A 17,845-nucleotide genomic window follows, 5' to 3' on the forward strand; every position below is an offset into this window, starting at 1 on the left:
AGACCATCATGCTAGGGAAAGCTGAAGGCAGAAGAGGAAGACCAAACAGGAATCGTAGAATCGTGGAAAAGGAGAGAAGGAAGGGGCCAAGAAAGGCAGCCAGTCCAACCCGCTGCTGGTGAAAGATACCGAGTCACACGATTCCTCTCAGATGACTGTCCCGTCTATGAATTACGGAATGGTAGAATCGGAATGGATCCAACCCCCAGCTCTTGCAGGACACCAAGCCACACCATCGCACTCAGTCAGACCTTGAATGAGACAGCTCGCCACCTCTCTTTTGCGCAGCTGGTTCCACTGCCATGTCGCTCTGACAGTGAGGAAGCTTTTCCTAATACCGAGCTGGTCTGTCACAACTTGCATGGATTATTCCGTGTCCCTTGCTCTGGTATCAGCATGAAGAGATCTTGGCCTTCCTCTTTGAGACAGATATTTATTCATTTCTTTAAAACATTTCTATGCCGCCCCATTCGCAAAGAGCCTCGGGGCAGCTTTATATCCTGCCTTTTTCCGACAAAGGGCTCAAGGCAGCTTGAGTCCCTTCTCCGGGAACCGTCCATGAAAGAAATTAGGAGAGTAAGTACTCGGAGGAGGGCTTTCTCTGCGGCGGCGCCCAACCTATGGAATTCACTCCCCAAAGAGGTCCGCCTGGCACCGTCATTACTGGTTTTTCGGCGCCAGGTAAAGACCTTTTTATTTAAACATCATTTTAATTGTTAAAATATATGATCTGGCCAGGGCAACTTCTTCTTCCTTCTCTTTTCTCCTCCTATATTCTTTATTTACTTATTTTATACTGTTAATTTTAATTTTATATTATCATGTTTGTATCTCAGTGTATTTTTTGTATTTTTGTATTTAATGGTAATTTATTATGTTCTATTGTATTTCAATGTATTTTATTGTGTTGTAAGCCGCCCCGAGGTTTCGGCAAGGGGCAGCATAGAAATGTAATAATAATAATAATAATAATAATAATAATAATAATAATAATAATCCTCCATCTTATCCCCACAACAACCACCCTGTGAGGTCGGTTGAGCTGAGAGTCTGTAACTGGCCCAAAGTCACCCAGCTGGCTCCATGGCCGAGCAGGGACTCGAACCCGGATCGCCCAAGTCCCGGTCCCAGGCTCTTCACCGCTACACCACACAGGCTCCCAGTGCTACAAGACTCCACTGTGCATGATGCAAGAGACTCGCACCTGCACCTCTGGAAATCACTCTCTTCCTATAAAAGATCATATGCTGAAGGCCAATATAAAACCAAAATAGCCCTGAATTCTTTTGTGGCTTTACAGAAGGCACGACAGAGAAGTGTTTTAGGTAAACACTTCTGGAATTAGTGACACATGAAGTTCACACCATCTATTTCTAGCAACAGGATGTCACAGAATCAGGCACAAATGTGAAAGTACACAGTACACAATCAATGAACACTTCCTACAGTTTTCAAAAGGAAATCTGGCTTTTGACTTCTGTGTTACTATTAAAACTATTTTTAGACGCTGTGCTCTTATGTCACTGAATTCTGCTTTACTGTTGTTTTTAGTCTTAATGTTTTCAATATTGTGAGCGGCTTAGAAGGCCTACGAAAAGTGGCTTATAAATACATAAATACAGGTAACTGAGGTCACTAATTATGTATGTAACACGCTCACCTCTACATCCTGTTTGTTGGCCAGGACCAACAATGGAACGCCTTCCAGAACTTCACTGGTCACCACCCTTTCTGTGAGGAAAATGCAAGGAAAGAGAGAATTTGGATGACCAAAACAGGGATCCAATTCAGGAGCGTCACAGTGAAAATGTGATGACAATGGAGAATTACGGGCAAAGATGGCACATAATTCACTCTTTTACTGAATCAGACATTCTGGAGTCATCATGCTCCAGCATGCTGGATGGTAATACCTTCTGGAGTAAAATGGAAAGGAAGTAGTTCTAGGAAAATTAGGAATTGCTCAACCAGACATTCTGGAGTCAAACTACCCCCATTTCACATTGGGAATAATAGCATCTGGAATAAAATGGAAAGGAAGGGGTTCTAGGAAAATTAGCAACTTTGTTGTTGTTGTTGTTAGTCGCAAAGTCATGTCTGACAAATCGCGACACCATGGACAACACTCCTCCAGGCCTTCCTGTCCTCCACCAACCCCCAGAGAACACTTAAGCTCACGCCGACTGCTTCAGTGACTCCATCCAGCCACCTCATCCTCTGCCGCCCCCTCCTTCTTTTGCCATCTATTGTTCCCAGCATTAGGCTCTTCTCCAGGGAGTCCTTCCTTCTCATGAGGTGGCCAAAGTATTTGAGTTTCATCTTCAGGATCTGGCCTTCTCAAGAGCAGTCAGGGTTGATCTCCTCTAGGACTGACCGGTTTGATCTCCTTGCAGTCCAAGGGACTCGCAAGAGTCTCCTCCAGCACCACAATTCAAAGGCCTTAATCCTTTGACGCTCAGCCTTCTTTATGGTCCAACTTTCACAGCCATACATTGCAACTGGGAAAACCATAGCCTTGACTATACGCACTTTCATTGGTAGGGTGATGTCCCTGCTTTTTAGTATGCCGTCTAAATTTGCCATAGCTTTCCTTCCCAGGAGCAAGCGCCTTTTAATTTCTTGGCTGCAGTCCCTGTCTGCGGTGATCTTGGAGCCCAGGAAAATAAAATCTGTCACTATCTCCATTTCTTCCCCAACTATTTGCCAGGAAGTGAGAGGACCGGATGCCATGATCTTACTTTTCTTAATGTTGAGTTTCAGGCCAACTTTTGCACTCTCCTCCTTCCCACGCATCAAGAGGCTCTTTAGTTCCTTTTCACTTTCTGCCATGAGAGTGGTATCATCTGCATATCTGAGGTTGTTGTTATTTCTCCCAGCAATCTTAATTCCAACTGGATCAAGCGTATGTTGGCAGTTTGATTGCTAGTTCCTCTGTCTCTTCAAAATCCTGCCTGTACTTCTGGTAGTTCTCGGTCCACATACTGCTGGAGCCTAGCTTGTAGGATTTTGAGCATAATTTTGCCAGTATTTGAAATGCGTGCAATGGTGCAGTAGTTTGAGCATTCTTTGGCATTCCCTTCTTTGGGATGGGAATGTAAACTGACCTTTTCCAATTCTGTGGCCACTGTTGAGTTTTCCAAATTTGCTGGCATATTGAGTGTAGCACTTTTACTGCATTGTCTTTTAGGATTTTGAATAGCTCGGCTGGTACACTGTCGCCTCCACTAGCTTTGTTGTTGCTCAGAGTTCCTAAGGCCCATTTGACTTCACATTCCAGGATGTCTGGCTCGAGGTCAGTGACCACCCCATCGTGGTTCTCAGGGATGTTAAGCTCTTTCTTGTATAGTTCTTCTATTTAATCTTGCCACCTCTCCTTAATCTCTTCTGCCTCTGATAGGTCCCTGCCATTTTGGTCCTTTATCATGCCCATCTTTGCATGAAACAGTCCCTTCATATCTCCAATTTTCTTGAAGAGATCTCTGGTCCTCCCTATTCTATTGTTTTCTTCTATTTCTTTGCACTGTTCATTTAAGAAGGCATTCTTATCTCTTCTAGCTATTCTCTGGAATTCTGCATTCAATTGTTTGTAATCTTTCTCTTTCTCCCTTGCCTTTCGCTTCCCTTCTTTCCCTTCGCTTCCCTTCTTTCCTCAGCTATTCTCCTACTTAGGCTGCAGAGCACATAGTCAATCTGATTTCTGTGCTGACCATCTGGTGATGCCCATGTGTAGAGCCGTCTCTTGGGTTGTTGGAAAAGAGCGTTTGCTGCGACCATCGTATTCTCTTGACAAAATTCTACCAGCCTGTGCCCTGCTTCATTTTGTACTCCAAGGCCAAACTTGCCTGTTATTCCGGTTATCTTTTGGCTTCCTACTTTAGCATTCCAGTCTCCCATGATGATAAGGACATCATTTTTTGGTGTTAATTCTAGAAGGCGTTGTAGGCCTTCATAGAACCAGTCAACTTCAGCCTCTTCAGCACCATTGGGACATAGACTTGAACTACTGCGATGTTGAATGGTTTGCCTTGGATTCAAACTGAGATCATTCTGTCATTTTGGAGATTGTATCCCAGTACTGCTTTTCCTACTCTTTTATTGACTATGAAGGCTACTCCATTTCCTCTGAGGAATTCTTGCCCATAGTAATATACCTGATGGTTATCTGAATTAAATGCACCATTGCTGTCCATTTTAGTTTGCTGATTCCTAAGACGTAGATGTTCAGTCTTGTCATCTCTTGTTTGACCATGTCCAGCTTGCCTTGATTCATGGATCTTACATTCCAGGTTCCTATGGAGTATAGATCTTTGCAGCATCGGACTCTCCTTTCACCACCAGATACATCTGCAACTGAGAGCCCTTTCGGCTTTGACCCAGTCACTTCATTCTTTCTGGTGCTACTAGTACTAGCCCTCCGCTCTTCCCCAGTGGCATATTGGACACCCTCTGACCTGAGGGGCTCATCTTCCGGCGTCATATCTTTTTGCCTTTTGGTACTGTCCATGGGGTTTTCATGGCAAGGGTACTGGAGTGGGTTGCCATTTCCTTCTCCAGTGGATCACGTTTTGTCAGAGCTCTCTGCTATGACCTGTCCATCTTGGGTGGCCCTGCACAGCATAGCTCATAGCTTCATTGAGCTACGCAAGCCCCTTCGCCACAACAAGGCAGTGATCCATGAAGGGGCAATTAGCAACTGCTGTGCCTAATTCAGAAAGCTGTGTTGAACGAACCACGCCTCAACCTAACCAGTTCACCAGCATGGATGACTGCCTGGGGATACTGAGAGTTCAAGGAATGATTTCTGTGTAAAGATGCACAGAACTGCTCCCTGAGTGAAGCCACATTGTGAGAAGTGAGAACAGGTCTTTGCTTGGGCTACTTCGAAGCATTACATGGGAAGCTCTAAACTCCCTAATTGCTGGCTTGCACACTTGCTAAGCTGAAAAAACCCAGGAATGTGTTTTGCTCTTTCCAAAGTAGTTTGTTTGGTTTTTTGGAATCGAACCACATCCACACACCCACTCCAGAAATACTCTGTGCACACTCACCAAAAGCTCGTTTGGATTCGGAAAGCCTTTCTTCATCAGTAGAGTCAATAACGTAGATGACACCATGGGATTCTGCATAATACTGAAGTCAAATACAAAGGTGAGATATGATCTGTTATTGAAGAACTTTAGAACTTTTTCTTATTGAAACATGTATAGGCTTGCCTCCTTCAAGATGCAGAGATTCAGGACTGCACCCTCAATGAGAAAACCGAACATTTCCCCAAGTAGCACTTCTGTCTTGAATCGTTCTATGTAACAATCGTGTATAAATACATCTGCTGGTACTTGTAATAAACAGGAACAATGAGAATGGAAGCTTCCCAGCTCCAAGATGCTCTGCGAGGGGAACCTAAGCTAACTCCACTGGGTCTGAACTTTGGCTGGCAGGCAGAGGCATTTTCATTCAGACTGGCTTTTGGTATTTAAACACATGGGGCTGCAGTGGATTCCAGTCTGGTCAGTGCTGTCCTTCCCTTCTCACTGGTGTGTTTTTATTTGATGTTTTTAGTGGGATATGTTTTTAGTTGATGAGTTTGAATATTCTGTTATTTTATCTGTATTTTACTGTTAGCCACCCTAAGCACCCATTTTAGTGGAAAGGTGAGACCCTAACTTTAAATAAATACCAGAACCACAGCACAGGAATCGGCCAACATTTAAGGAATTTAAGGATTTAAGGAAGAGAAAGCGCTATGTCTAAGAGGGTGGGCTTAAAACACAGTTCATTCTATACAGTAACTCCCCACAGACTCTCCCCTAAATCCTTCCAGACTATGTTGTGCCACAAGCAGAGAGAAAGAATGGGCAGACTGCCATGCCAGTGGTGTGGACAAGAAAAGACTAACAGCTGGTGGTTTTGTTTCAGATGGTTCATGAACAAAACCCAAACGAAATGTGACCGGAGGCAGTAACCCGGCCAGGATGCGAGCCAATCCAACCCGGGAGCACACACTACTCCAGCCCAAAATGAGGCCATGAAAGCAAATTCCATCTGCTACCGCCTACCCAGAGAAATCTTCTTTTGCCCATCCAGCCTCGTTGCTCAAAATGGTCCAGAGAAAAAGACCCAAGGTCTTGGCAAGGTGCCCCCATGACAACAGTCACGCAAGCTTTCCACTCCCAAAAGGCTAGCAGATGGATCCAAGATCTACCTTCTGCAGGATGAAAACAGTTTCCGAGAGAGGAGGTCTCTGCTTGATATGAGGGTGTTCCCTCTTCCCCTGCACGCTCGGCTCACACCATCCTGCTCCCGTCTTTCTGGGTCATATTTCCAGGGGCAGGTAAGTCCACTTCTCTTAGTGCTGCTGATCCAGTGCCAATCTACACCCAAGTCAAACAGTGCTGCACAAAGAGCCCAGTTATGGTGACCTGGAGAGCCCTACTTCTCCAACCTACCCTACAAATTCCAGACAGAAACTATAAAAATGAACTTGTGCTCAAGCAAAGAAAGCAGGCATGCCCTGCCAACTCACTGATGCACTGGATGGGTGCTCATCACCAGTGCAAGTAAAGGATCGCTTTGTCGAGAAAGAAGCAGAAACTGCAATGAACCCGGCTGTTCAGGTTGATTAGCCATTTTTATTGTTATTACATCAAACTTACATCCTTGCTTTTCCTCCCCTTGCAAGGAAGCCAGGAGGGCTTACAAGGTTCTTGTCTCCCTTTTATTGTCACAGCAACCCTGCGAGGGAGGCTGGGCTGAGAGTCCGTGACTGGCCCCAAGTCACCCAGTGAGCTCCATGGCGGAGTGGAGACTAGAAGCTGGACTGCCCAGGTTCCTGCCCAGCACTCTTAACCCCACTGGACCCACACGCATTTCTGCCCTACTTCTGCCAAAGTTGCTTGCATTGACCAAAACCAACACAGTGATAAAAGAAATACCATATTTTTCTGTGTATAAGATGATACTTTTTCTTTAAAATGTTGATCTAAAAATGGAGGGGCGTCTGATACACGGGGCGGGGGGGGGGGGCGAGAGGAGAACTGTGGTTGCGAAACTGCTGATATCTTCTCTCTGCAAACTAGCCTTGCGAGCGAAACTTTCGATCGCAGAAACAAGCCAACAGGTTTCCTCCAATCATGAGCCTTATGTAACTGACGTCAGCTGAGGCTGTGGAGAGCGTGTAGCCAATGCCCAGATGCGTCAGGGAGTGATAATGTTGGAGCGTTCTAAGCCCATAAAAATGTCAGAAAACAAAAAAATACATGTGTGTCAACCAGGCTTATTCAGCAGCAGGCAAGAAAGTTTGGAAGTGAAATGAAGATGGTTGATTTTACAGGAAAGGCAACATGCGGCTTCAGTTTCATGAGGAGAGCAGGGTTGGCTGTGAGAACACGAACAAAGCTAGCACAGAAAAGGCCACCAGTTTATGAGGATGATCTCATGTATATAGACAGTGACTCAGCAGACAGCACTGATGCAACAGAAGTGGGAAAAGCTGGTATGTTTGAAACTAAAAGTGATGAAGAAACCAGTGATGCAATGGAGGCTGAATAAAGTAGTTTGTTCAGAGCTAAGTGTGACGCATAATATCATGATACTGATATGTAAACATTGCTGAATCACTAAATAAAAATATCTTCTGTTTAGTGTTTAGAATATTTATTTCTGAATTTTGGGTAAGAAAAGTGGGGGGCATCCTATACATGGGGGCATCTTATGGACTGAAAAATATGGTAACAACCTTAAAACAACCTGCACAAACACAGCACATGGATAAAGCATTTCTCAGTTCCCGGCAATCACTATATATTTGCGTAACACTCAGAGAAGTGGAGCCGAGCCAGAAAGACCAGTGCCTTGCCACAGAATCAAGGCCCACCGGTGAATCTGTGCATGGCCTTTATCTTAAAAAGCTGTGGGGCAGGAAAGAGGGTGCAGGCTTGCTGAGGACTCAAATCCTCACACATCAACGAGGTGATCAACTCTTTTCATAAATCAAAGTCATTAGAACTACATTTGCGTGGGCGGTAAAATAGCACTTTTTTATTAGGATCAACAATAGTGTATTTTGAACAGTGTTTGGACACAAGACATGAAACGATGCATTGTTCTGTGAAAACTTTTTCTGATCTTGAGGAAGTAAGTGACCTATCTTCTGATTCTGTGCCACCATTTCACCCCATAAGCAGTGCTGTGGTGCTGACATACACACAAATAGTCTGACTGAGGTACCCCAAACCGCCAGAGAACCTTGTCGACCTGAAGAAACCAGTGGGAAACACCAGTTGCTAGGACCATGAGGCAGAGGGCTGGGCCATCCCTGTCCACTTGTGGGCTTCCATAAGCATCTTGTTGGATGTTGTGGAACACAGTGCTGGACTCGATAGGCCTCCAGGCTGATCCACACCAACTCTTCTAAGATGGGACTTTAGGAAGAAGACATTCAGATACCTGGGTGATATTCCTACAGGATCTGAGACTTACCCATTACAAGATACCTTGGGATGGGTACAGACTAAGCTAGTTGAACTTTGCCCTGCTGATTTCAATGGGAACAAGTTAGTCATGATTTCAGTGGGAACTAAATACAACTATGAGGGCCTGAAGGGGAACCAACCTGCTAAAATGAATGGGTGAGTGCATGAATGATAAACATTACTAAGAGTTACGGCTTTCTGAACACACAGCTGTTAACCCTACCTTATCCCAGAGAGACTGAAGCTCTTCTTGTCCTCCAAGATCCCAGAACATGAGCCTAGCTTTGCCCACATCTATAGTGCCAACTAGAAGACAGAGATATACAATTTAATTTGGACCTGTTCTGAGCTGAGACCAACTGAATTATCAGCTGAAGAGATGGCATTTGTCTAGAATAAGCACAACTACAGGCATTCCCTCATTTCCTTTAAGTCAGCAGTTTTGAAATTGTGTCCCGGGGGGACTTGGGCTCCTCAGAAGCTTGCCAAGGGTTCCTTAATGAGAAGACCAACGACTGCAGAGAAGCTTATTCTAAAAAACAGCTGTCTCGGCATTGGCGGCCTTCTGCTACAAGCTGCAGCACCCCCAGGGAGTATTTCTGATTCATGCAAGCAAATTACGTAACCTCCGGGTCATACCCCACTCTGTGACAGCCGTGAATGTGGGTACTGCAGAATGCTATCCAGAACCTGCCAGGTGCAGGGGTGTCTCTTAGGTAGATGACGGACGTGAAAAGACAACCGCAGCTGCAGGCCAGCTGAGCACTTGAAATATGGCACAAGAAGAGAGGGCAACCAAGAGGTGGAGCACTGGCAGGATCAAATCAACGGCTCAATGGGGGGAAATCAAAGAGCCACATGTTCAATGTTATAGGCGAGAGATGGCTGCTTGAGGGAAAGAACAAGAGCTGCAGAGGAACAAAGGCAACATCCTCCATTCCTGTCACATTTTAATAGTTAATTATGCATTTTATTTACTTTCTCTCCTTCCCATTAGTCAGAATGGTTCTCTGTGGTATTTGCATCCTCCAAGAGTACAGGTAGAGCAGCCTTCCCAAACTGGGGGCCCCCAGACGTGTCGGACTACGACGCAAGTCATCTGTGCAGCCCACACATCCGAAGGGCACCTGGTTCAGGAAGCCGGGGGTGGCGGATTGGGTACGTATGCCGCCTGTGAGAAAGCTGGTGGCCCCCCAGGGTTCTCGTGTGGCCAGCAGTGCTCACCTGCCCTTCTCCGCTGAGCAACTATCAGGTGGGTAATGAAAACAGCAGCAGGAAAGGCTTGCTTTGCCTTGCCTGTGTGCTGAGTTGTGGAAGAGCCCAAAGATGAATTTGTAGGGCCTCATGCCACAGCATGAGGCCCTGGGGACCAAAAACATCACCCACTTCTGCTTTATTAGAAAGCTCTTGGTTGAAACCTTCAAATTTCCCTGCAGCTCCAGGCATGTTGACATTCCCTTCGACAGGCGAGATTCACTTACTGTTCAGACCCACGGTGGTTGTGATTTTGGATAAGCTCATCCCTTTGCAATTCCTGTTAAACCTTGTTTTCGTCTGCTCGAGGAAGGTCTGTGGGAGGAGGAAAGGGAGAGGAAACCAGGTATTTTAAACTAAGCGTTTTCTGGGGAAAGGAAAGAGATGAAGTAAAGCTGGAAATCCAGGCTATGTCACTATGCAAAATCTTGCTCCAGCAGCCAACACCACCAATGCAGGACCCAAATTAGCAGAGCACATAATGCTCACTAGAAAAAAATTCGAGTTATATGCTGTTCTACAAAGAATTTTTCTACAAGAATTGTGTGCCCAGAAAAATCTGTAGACGTCTAGACCCTCCCTTGTATACTCAATGGCAAAAGAGGCATTAGGGCCAATATGCGTGGAATTCTCAGAAACCCAGGCCAAGAATGGGGAAAAAGACTTCGCCCAGGACTGTTTGCATACTATTGCTCACAGGGTTTATCCTGCTTGCCAGAACTAAATTAGGAATGAGATGAACTCTTGAAATCCAACACCCTGGAGAACAGGGCAGCACACCCAAGAAGAAAACAGCTAAAGTAGTGGTGGAAAAGAAAAGTGCCTTCCCCATGTTCACGTACGGAACGCACCGTTTTCCCAGCATTGTCCAATCCGAGGATCAAGATGCAGTATTCGTCTCGCCGGAACATATACTTGTACAGACCAGACAGCAGGGTGTACATCCTTCCCTACAAGCGAGAAAGCAATGCAGATGAAACGGCCAGAGAGAAGTCCTTTGCTCCCAACCCCGTTGTGCTGAATCGCAGCCCCATTATCTCCAGCCAGTGTGGTTTCTGCAGGCTGGGGAAAATGGGGGTTGCAGCTCACCAAATCCAATGGGCACTAGTTTAGAGAAGGCTTCTGCAGTTCAGGGCACAGCCTGAGAGAAGCCGAGGCCCTTCTTGAAAAGCCCAGGAGTTTCCTGGAGCAATGGGAAGCCATTTTAAATGGCGAAACAGCATGGCCCGGAGGCGATCACGCAGATGCTAGCCATTGCGGAAGTCACACCTCCTGGAGGGAAGGTGGCCCGTTCTGCAGAAGGAGCTGAGGCAAGCTTCCCCAGCTCTGCTGCTGACTCATGAGGCATTATTCCAGGTATGAGGAGCCACTCCTTGGAAACCAGCTTCTGCAGAGCTCACAAGGGGACCATTTTCCAACTCTCTGACATATGTGACCTAACTTTTGATTCATAATTTTTCCTGAATGGCATATGTACTAAAACAAACCAAAAACACAAAAAAGCACTTCCAAGAAATCTTTTTTTAAAATGGGAGGGGAAGGAAGGAGTTCATTTCCAGGATCCTCCGCCACATCAAAACATTCCGTCTGGTTGCACTGGGGCAAGGCTACAGACCAGAAACCTCTATCAGGAAAGGGAAACGGGTTGGCAAACAAACTGCTGGAGCCGCTGGCCACATACTGGCCTGGTCAAGCATTTTTAAAATGCTTCATCGAAATGCTGGGAAGGCCAGTAAGAAATGATTAATGCACCTTTTCCACAGCAATGTGCATGCCAAATAAAGAGTGACCGTGAATAAGGAGTTGATACCAAGGGTCATGGAGGAGGCGGCTGTCTGTGGCTACTAGCCTTGCTGGCCAGGTGCTTCCTCCTTCTCCAGAGGTGACTTGCCTGCATACCCCAGTTGCTGAGGGCTTGGGCAGGAAGGGGTCTTGCCCCCATCCTGTTGGAGGGATCCTGCGGGCAGCTGGGCTGCCACTGTGTGTACAGAGTGTGGCACTAGATGGACCTGGGTCTGATCCAGCAGGGCTTTTGTTATGTTCATAATGTAAGGCTTTTCTTACCAAGAAATTAGCAAGAAATATACAGATGACTGAAAAATTCACAGGCTTCAGTTTAATTAGCAATTGTTGAGTAAGGTGCTGTTTTCTGAAAAGCAGGATCAAGAGTCATTTCTCCCAAATGACTCATGATTTAATTTCTTAGGAATGTATAATATAGACAATTCAGATTTATGGGGCAGCCCCTGGTTTAAAGGCAGCAAACAATAATACCGATGAAGTTATCTCCACAGGGGAACATCACAAGTACATTCTGATCTTGGAACGGGATGCTATCATCGGGAAGCTGACCAGGGACTGCGTTCCCGTCCACTGAATGGCCTGTTGAGAGCGGAATGGGAAAACCGGATCTCTATTTTTAAAGTGCTAAAATTCTTTGTCAGAAAGAGATACTTAGGAAATACTATTTCCTTTTAACCTAGTAAGAGCTGAAAAATCTCTGCCAATTTATCTATAACAAGATTCTCAATAAAACCTTGTGCAGATTTGATGTTGCTGTACTGATGATTCATGTAGTATAATTTAATCAAAATTAATTAAAAGGTTTTGCCTCTTTCTCATTCTTGTTTGCACAAAACTGATTCTACCCTAAATAATTTTCAGGGTAGGCTTTTTAGACGTGTTAAATGGCTATCAAAGCTATATTGCATGAATGCCCCATCTGCTTTTCTGCTGTAACTCTCCTCAAGGAAAAACAGCCTGGTCTCGATTCTCTGCATTAGCCTAAATCATGGAGAGGCAACTTCCCGTCTAAATACCTAAGCAGCCTGCGGGGACTTGGGCTCCCTCAGTGGCCTCTTCCCAAGCTCCTCACTTTGGCTTGGAGGCTACCAGAGGTTTTGGGAGGAGGCAGGAAGCAGAATTCCTGCGGCAAGGTGTGCGGCAGGAAGGGGCTGGGAAAAAAAGGATTCCTCTCACAACTACACATCCTCCTGGAGCTTAGAAAGGGACAGTTTGCTCCTGTTTCTCATTCCCAAGAGGTAGAGAAGAAGAAGCAGGGGCAAAGCCAGCTGTGGACTTGTCTGGCATCTTCTGCAGCTCCTAGAAGCATCAGATGAGTGCAGAGTTGCTCCTCTCTCAGGAGGATCCCCTTCATATTTCTAATCTGCGATTTCCCAAGACCCCTGCCCTCCCACCAAGCAGCAGCATCCTTCTTCCAACTTCTTATTAGAGGAAAACAGAATCCTGGTTTTTGAGCTTTGTAGCCCCATGACTTAGAACTAGAATGTATGAAGAACCACCTATGGATCTATCTTTACATTAGGATCTTCTGTGAAGGGCCTCCTGCATGAGCCCTCCCTCTGAGATGAGGGGGATGGTGACCAGAGAGAAGTCTTCTCGGTAGCAGCAGGTAAAGTGCTATCAAAAAGTTTCCCTTGGCATTTATTGTCTACCTGATATAGGCACAGACCTTTTCATTCTCCTGAACTTTTAAGGTATCTTTAAACCCTGTGACATTTTGTGATCCTTTTATGCTTCTGTGGTTTTCTTTAAATTTTTTTATCTTCGTATTTCCTTCACAGATGTGGGCTAGAAAATTTTCCGAGACAGAACACTTTCCGCTGCTTTATTTTTCTACGAAAAAGGTTCATCTGGTTAAGTTCATTTGCAAATATCAATGTGTGCTGACTGCAAATACAATCTTGAACCAACTCGGCAGCTTGGAAGTTGCAATTAATATTTTTCAGCTCTGAATGATTTTCAGCTAGTTTTTAGCATGCACAAATGACATTAATACACACACACACACACACGTGTCTGAGTGAAATTTAACTAATAAATAGTGACAGCAAAAATGAAGGCATCCCAACAGCCCTAGTGAAAGACATAATCTCTTTGAAAAAGATGAGCGATTGTCAGCTTTTCATGCACATTTCTTTGAGTTGCTAAAATTAGTTTCCAGAACCACTGGGTTTTTCCTCCTTATATCTAAACAATGCAAATGTGATACATGCTATCATCTTTTTTAAACTAATATTCTAAGGAATATCTCAACATAAAATAAAATTTAAATCACATTAAGGGCACAATCCTCTGCCTGTTTATATAGAAAAAGTTCCCGCAGTTCCCAGAACTGGGAACGGTGTAGGACTCTTTCTTTTATTGTTATCTGAACATGCATAAGACGGCCCTCTAAGTGTATTTTAACATTTCAGGTCACATACCTTTAGCGAATAGGGACAAAAATTAACATGGGCTATTTTTGAAAACTCTGAATGCTAAATTAGATGCTTCCAGGACAGGGGTGAGTAGTGTGTGGCGCTCCATATGTTTTGGTCAATGGCTTCCGTGAGCTCTAGCAACCACAGCTAATGGTGATGAATGATGGGAATTGTAGGTGAAAATATCTAGGGCTTTCTGATACAAACTGAAACTTTTCCTATCCAAATGATCACATGCAAATGAACTTCACTGGGACTGCAAATGTTTCCCATATAACCAAAAGAAATCTTCCTATGCAAATTAAGCCAATTTCCATTGGAATTTTTTTTCAATTTATGGAATGCGCTCCTCAGAGAGGTCCGCCTGGCGCCGTCGTTATTTGTTTTTCGGCGCCAGGCGAAGACCTTTTTATTCAAACGTTATTTTAATTGTTAATATTATTTATTTATTTTATTCTTTGGCCAGGGCGACTTAATTTATATCGTTAATTTATATTGTTTTATTGGATTCTATTTATTTATGGTTGTGAGCCGCCCCGAGGCTTTGGCGAATGGGGCGGCATAGAAGTCCCCTAAATAAATAAATAAATTTAAAATTTTCCAGAAAACTCACACTACTGAATACATTTAAATTATCTTAGGGCTTTTGTAAAACACCTGAGGAACATGATTGGGGATGTAAAAATATTGAATACTGAAGATCCCTTTCCACACAACCCTGAGAAGTTCCCATGGAGATATAATATTGAATTGCAGAAATGGCAAAAGCTGTGGGAAAGAAATGTTAAAATAACACTGGCAACTTCATATAAAGAAAATTTGTATAAAATGTTTTACAGATGGTATCTGTCACCAAATAGATTAGCTAAAATGTTTTCAAATATGTCAAAGAGGTGTTGGAAAGGTAAACAAAAGCCTGGTATCTTTTATCATATGTGGTGGACTTGTGATAAAGCAAAAAAGTACTGGGTCAAAATACATAGATGGCCTGGGGAAATGCTGCAGAGACCTGTAATAACCTGCAATAACCTGTCGTTATTTGTTTTTCGGCGCCAAGCGAAGGCCTTTTTATTTAAACATCATTTTAATTGTTAACAACATTTGCTTATTTATCTGGCCAGGGCGACTTCTTTTATATTCTTATTTATTTTATATTGTTAATTTTATATTGCTATTTTTGTATTTTATTATATTTTATTTTATGCTGCGAGCCGCCCCGAGGCTTCGGCAAGGGGCGGCATAGAAACGTTTTAATAAATAATAAATAAATAAATAAACATTTAAACCAGAAGTATATCTGTTAGGCATTCTCTCTGATGACTTCGATAAACAAAGCATATATTTGACTTTGCATGTAATCACAGCGGCGAGGATTGTGTTTGCACAACACTGGAGGAATTGAAGAGTTACCGACTGAAGATTTGATTTTAAAGAAGATATTGGACTGTGCAGAAATGGACAGACTGACTTTATCCCTTAAGGAAAAAGAAGATACATGCTATTATCAAACCTGGGACTTTTTATTATTGGCTAGAGAAATGGAATCTCAATTAGGGCTGAAATATATAGTAAGTGTAGGAAGAATAAGATTGTGAATTCAGTATGTCTGAAGTCTTTGGAATAACTATTTGTTTAGAGTGTAGAAAACAACAAAATCTTGAAATGGAAAAAAGAAAAAAGAAGTTCCCATGGGGCTCACCACTATCCCTTGATATTTATAGAAACAGCGAAGGCAGGAAGGAAGGAAAGAAGGAAAATCAGTTTCCCAAGAAAGTTAGCAGAGAATTGCAATGGGGGCTTAAGAAGGTCCAATGCAACATATTTGTGGAGGGGCTGTGGCAGCCAGGCTGGATGAAGGGGGGTCCAAAGGCAGTCCACATGCTGCCCACCAACGGTACGGCAGCTTGCACAGAATACATGGGCAACACAGCCAAAGTGTTGCTGCCCCGAATCCTCCGGATACAAAGGATTATGAGAACACTACTGGGTCTGCAGAGGTGAAAATTGCCTCTGCCCTGCGAAAGATTCAGACCGACTTCGGCATCCAACCGCAGAGCATGTTTCCAAGGTGAAAGTTGAGGCTCTAAATTTTCAGGAAAGTGGACAAGTGTTTGGATGAAAGGACCCCTGGGTCCCGAAGAAGACTGGAAGATCGTTATGGATAGTTATTAGTTAACTGCTGGGGAGCTTGCAGAACCACAGAACCTTGTGACTAAATAAATCTTCCCCAATCTGGCATTGTTCAGATAGTTTGGACTACAGCTCCCATAATCCCAAATTAGCATGGCCATTAGCCTTGTTGGCTAGGGATTAGAGGAGGTGCAGTCCTACAGCTCTGGGAAGGGCTAGGTAGGGGAAGGCTAAAGAGCCCCTGCCCTATTTACTTAAAGCATTTTATCTTCCTTCTCTGACAGAAAACCAGCACACAAAAAACGGTATTAAGACAGTTCCTGCCCGTGGACAGGAGGGCACAAACAAAATCCGATTGGGAGGGAGGAAGAAAACAGACAATTTAGGCACTAGTTCTTAAACATCTGGTTGGCTCCCAAGAACAAAACCACCTTCTCAGAAATGGCATCAATACACACCTAGAGGTTGACCTTACAGGGTGAGGCCTCAGCTTTCTCAGGTTCAGCAGAAATCTGCCAGCCTCTCATTTTCCCTCTGTGGAAAGCCTTGATCCTGCTTCTGTTCCTTACAGGGTGATGGTTTCAGTCGTCTCTGCAGGCTAAAGTAGCAGCAGCGAGAGGAGAAGCCCCAAGTATTTTGAGGCCTGGGTATATTCACCACCATAAGCTGCAGTGGCAAGACCCTGGTTTAGATGGGTTCAAAAGGGAATCAGATGAACTCATGGAAAAGAGGTGTTTCAATGACTATTAACTACGACAGTTAAATATTTACCAGCAACAAACCTCTGAATTCCAATTGGTGGGAAAGTCCCCAGGACCAGTACTTGGCCACCGTGAACCAGGGATGGACCTCTAGTCTGACCCCACATAGCAATTCTCATGTGAACACCAGATAATTCAAAGCCAATCCAAGAAGAGGCCAGAATTCAGCAAGTTGTGTTAATCCATATCAACAAACCAGTTCTAGCAGTTGTCTTCTCCACCAGAAGGTCTTTTGTAATGAATTTTATTTACCCATGGAAATAAACACCCCCAAATACTTTGCAGAATAGTTCATTTCCCTCTTGTATACTGTGCAGATTTCAGATCAGAAGAGTGAATTCTTGCGGGTATGGATGGGTTTTAGCCATTTAGTTAAAATATGGTTTTGAAAGTATGTTTAAATATTAATGTAATGTGCTGTTTGAGTGTTTTATTCTGTATTGCATTGTATTGGAGCCGGGGGTCAGACTGGATGGCCCGGGAGACCCATTCTGACTCGCCCTGTTTCTATGTTTCTATTGTACTCATTATTGCTGTTCACTGCCCAGAAAATTTCAGCTACTGTACAGTATAGGATATATACGTACACAGTTGGAGAAATGAAACATCATACTTTTAAAGGTGTTTTACTTGGGTACATTTAAGATTTAAGAATTTCAAACATAGCTACCAATGGGATGATTACATTAATACACTGAGTTACCTCAAATGGGTTTCCCCCTTTTAACAAGATTTTAGGAGACTACATATTCTATAATATCAACAGATATGCAGATGATACCACTCTCATGGCAGAAAGTGAAGAGGAACTAAAGAGCCTCTTGATGCGGGTGAAGGAGGAGAGCGCAAAAGTTGGCTTGAAACTCAACATTAAGAAAACTAAGATCATGGCATCCGGTCCTCTCACTTCCTGGCAAATAGATGGGGAAGAAATGGAGGTAGTAACAGATTTTATTTTCCTGGGCTCCAAGATCACCACTGATGGGGACTGCAGCCAAGAAATTAA

The 17,845-nt window shown here is 44.0% G+C and overlaps 1 protein-coding gene across 4 annotated transcripts in view; it reads right to left on the reverse strand.

The window, feature by feature from the left end:
* The window catches only part of ARFRP1 (ADP ribosylation factor related protein 1), a 40,932-nt gene that overhangs the window by 21,096 nt on the left and 1,991 nt on the right, over positions 1-17,845 (reverse strand). For 2 of the 4 annotated variants that reach the window (XM_044455271.1, XM_044455274.1), the window contains exons 1-6: positions 16,537-16,760; positions 10,577-10,675; positions 9,953-10,040; positions 8,695-8,777; positions 5,049-5,130; positions 1,661-1,731 (exon numbers count right to left, since the gene is read on the reverse strand). In XM_044455271.1, the coding sequence (XP_044311206.1) occupies positions 1,661-1,731; positions 5,049-5,130; positions 8,695-8,777; positions 9,953-10,040; positions 10,577-10,669 (417 nt within the window). In that variant the 5' untranslated portion in view covers positions 10,670-10,675; positions 16,537-16,760. Of the gene's footprint in view, positions 1-1,660; positions 1,732-5,048; positions 5,131-8,694; positions 8,778-9,952; positions 10,041-10,576; positions 10,677-11,999; positions 12,451-16,536; positions 16,761-17,845 lie in introns of those variants that run through there. The other 2 variants (XM_044455272.1, XM_044455273.1) reach the window with 2 other exon arrangements.

This window comes from Varanus komodoensis, unplaced genomic scaffold, assembly GCF_004798865.1.
Source record: "Varanus komodoensis strain SLA01 unplaced genomic scaffold, ASM479886v1 scaffold8, whole genome shotgun sequence".
Classification (NCBI taxonomy): Eukaryota; Metazoa; Chordata; class Lepidosauria; order Squamata; family Varanidae; genus Varanus; species Varanus komodoensis.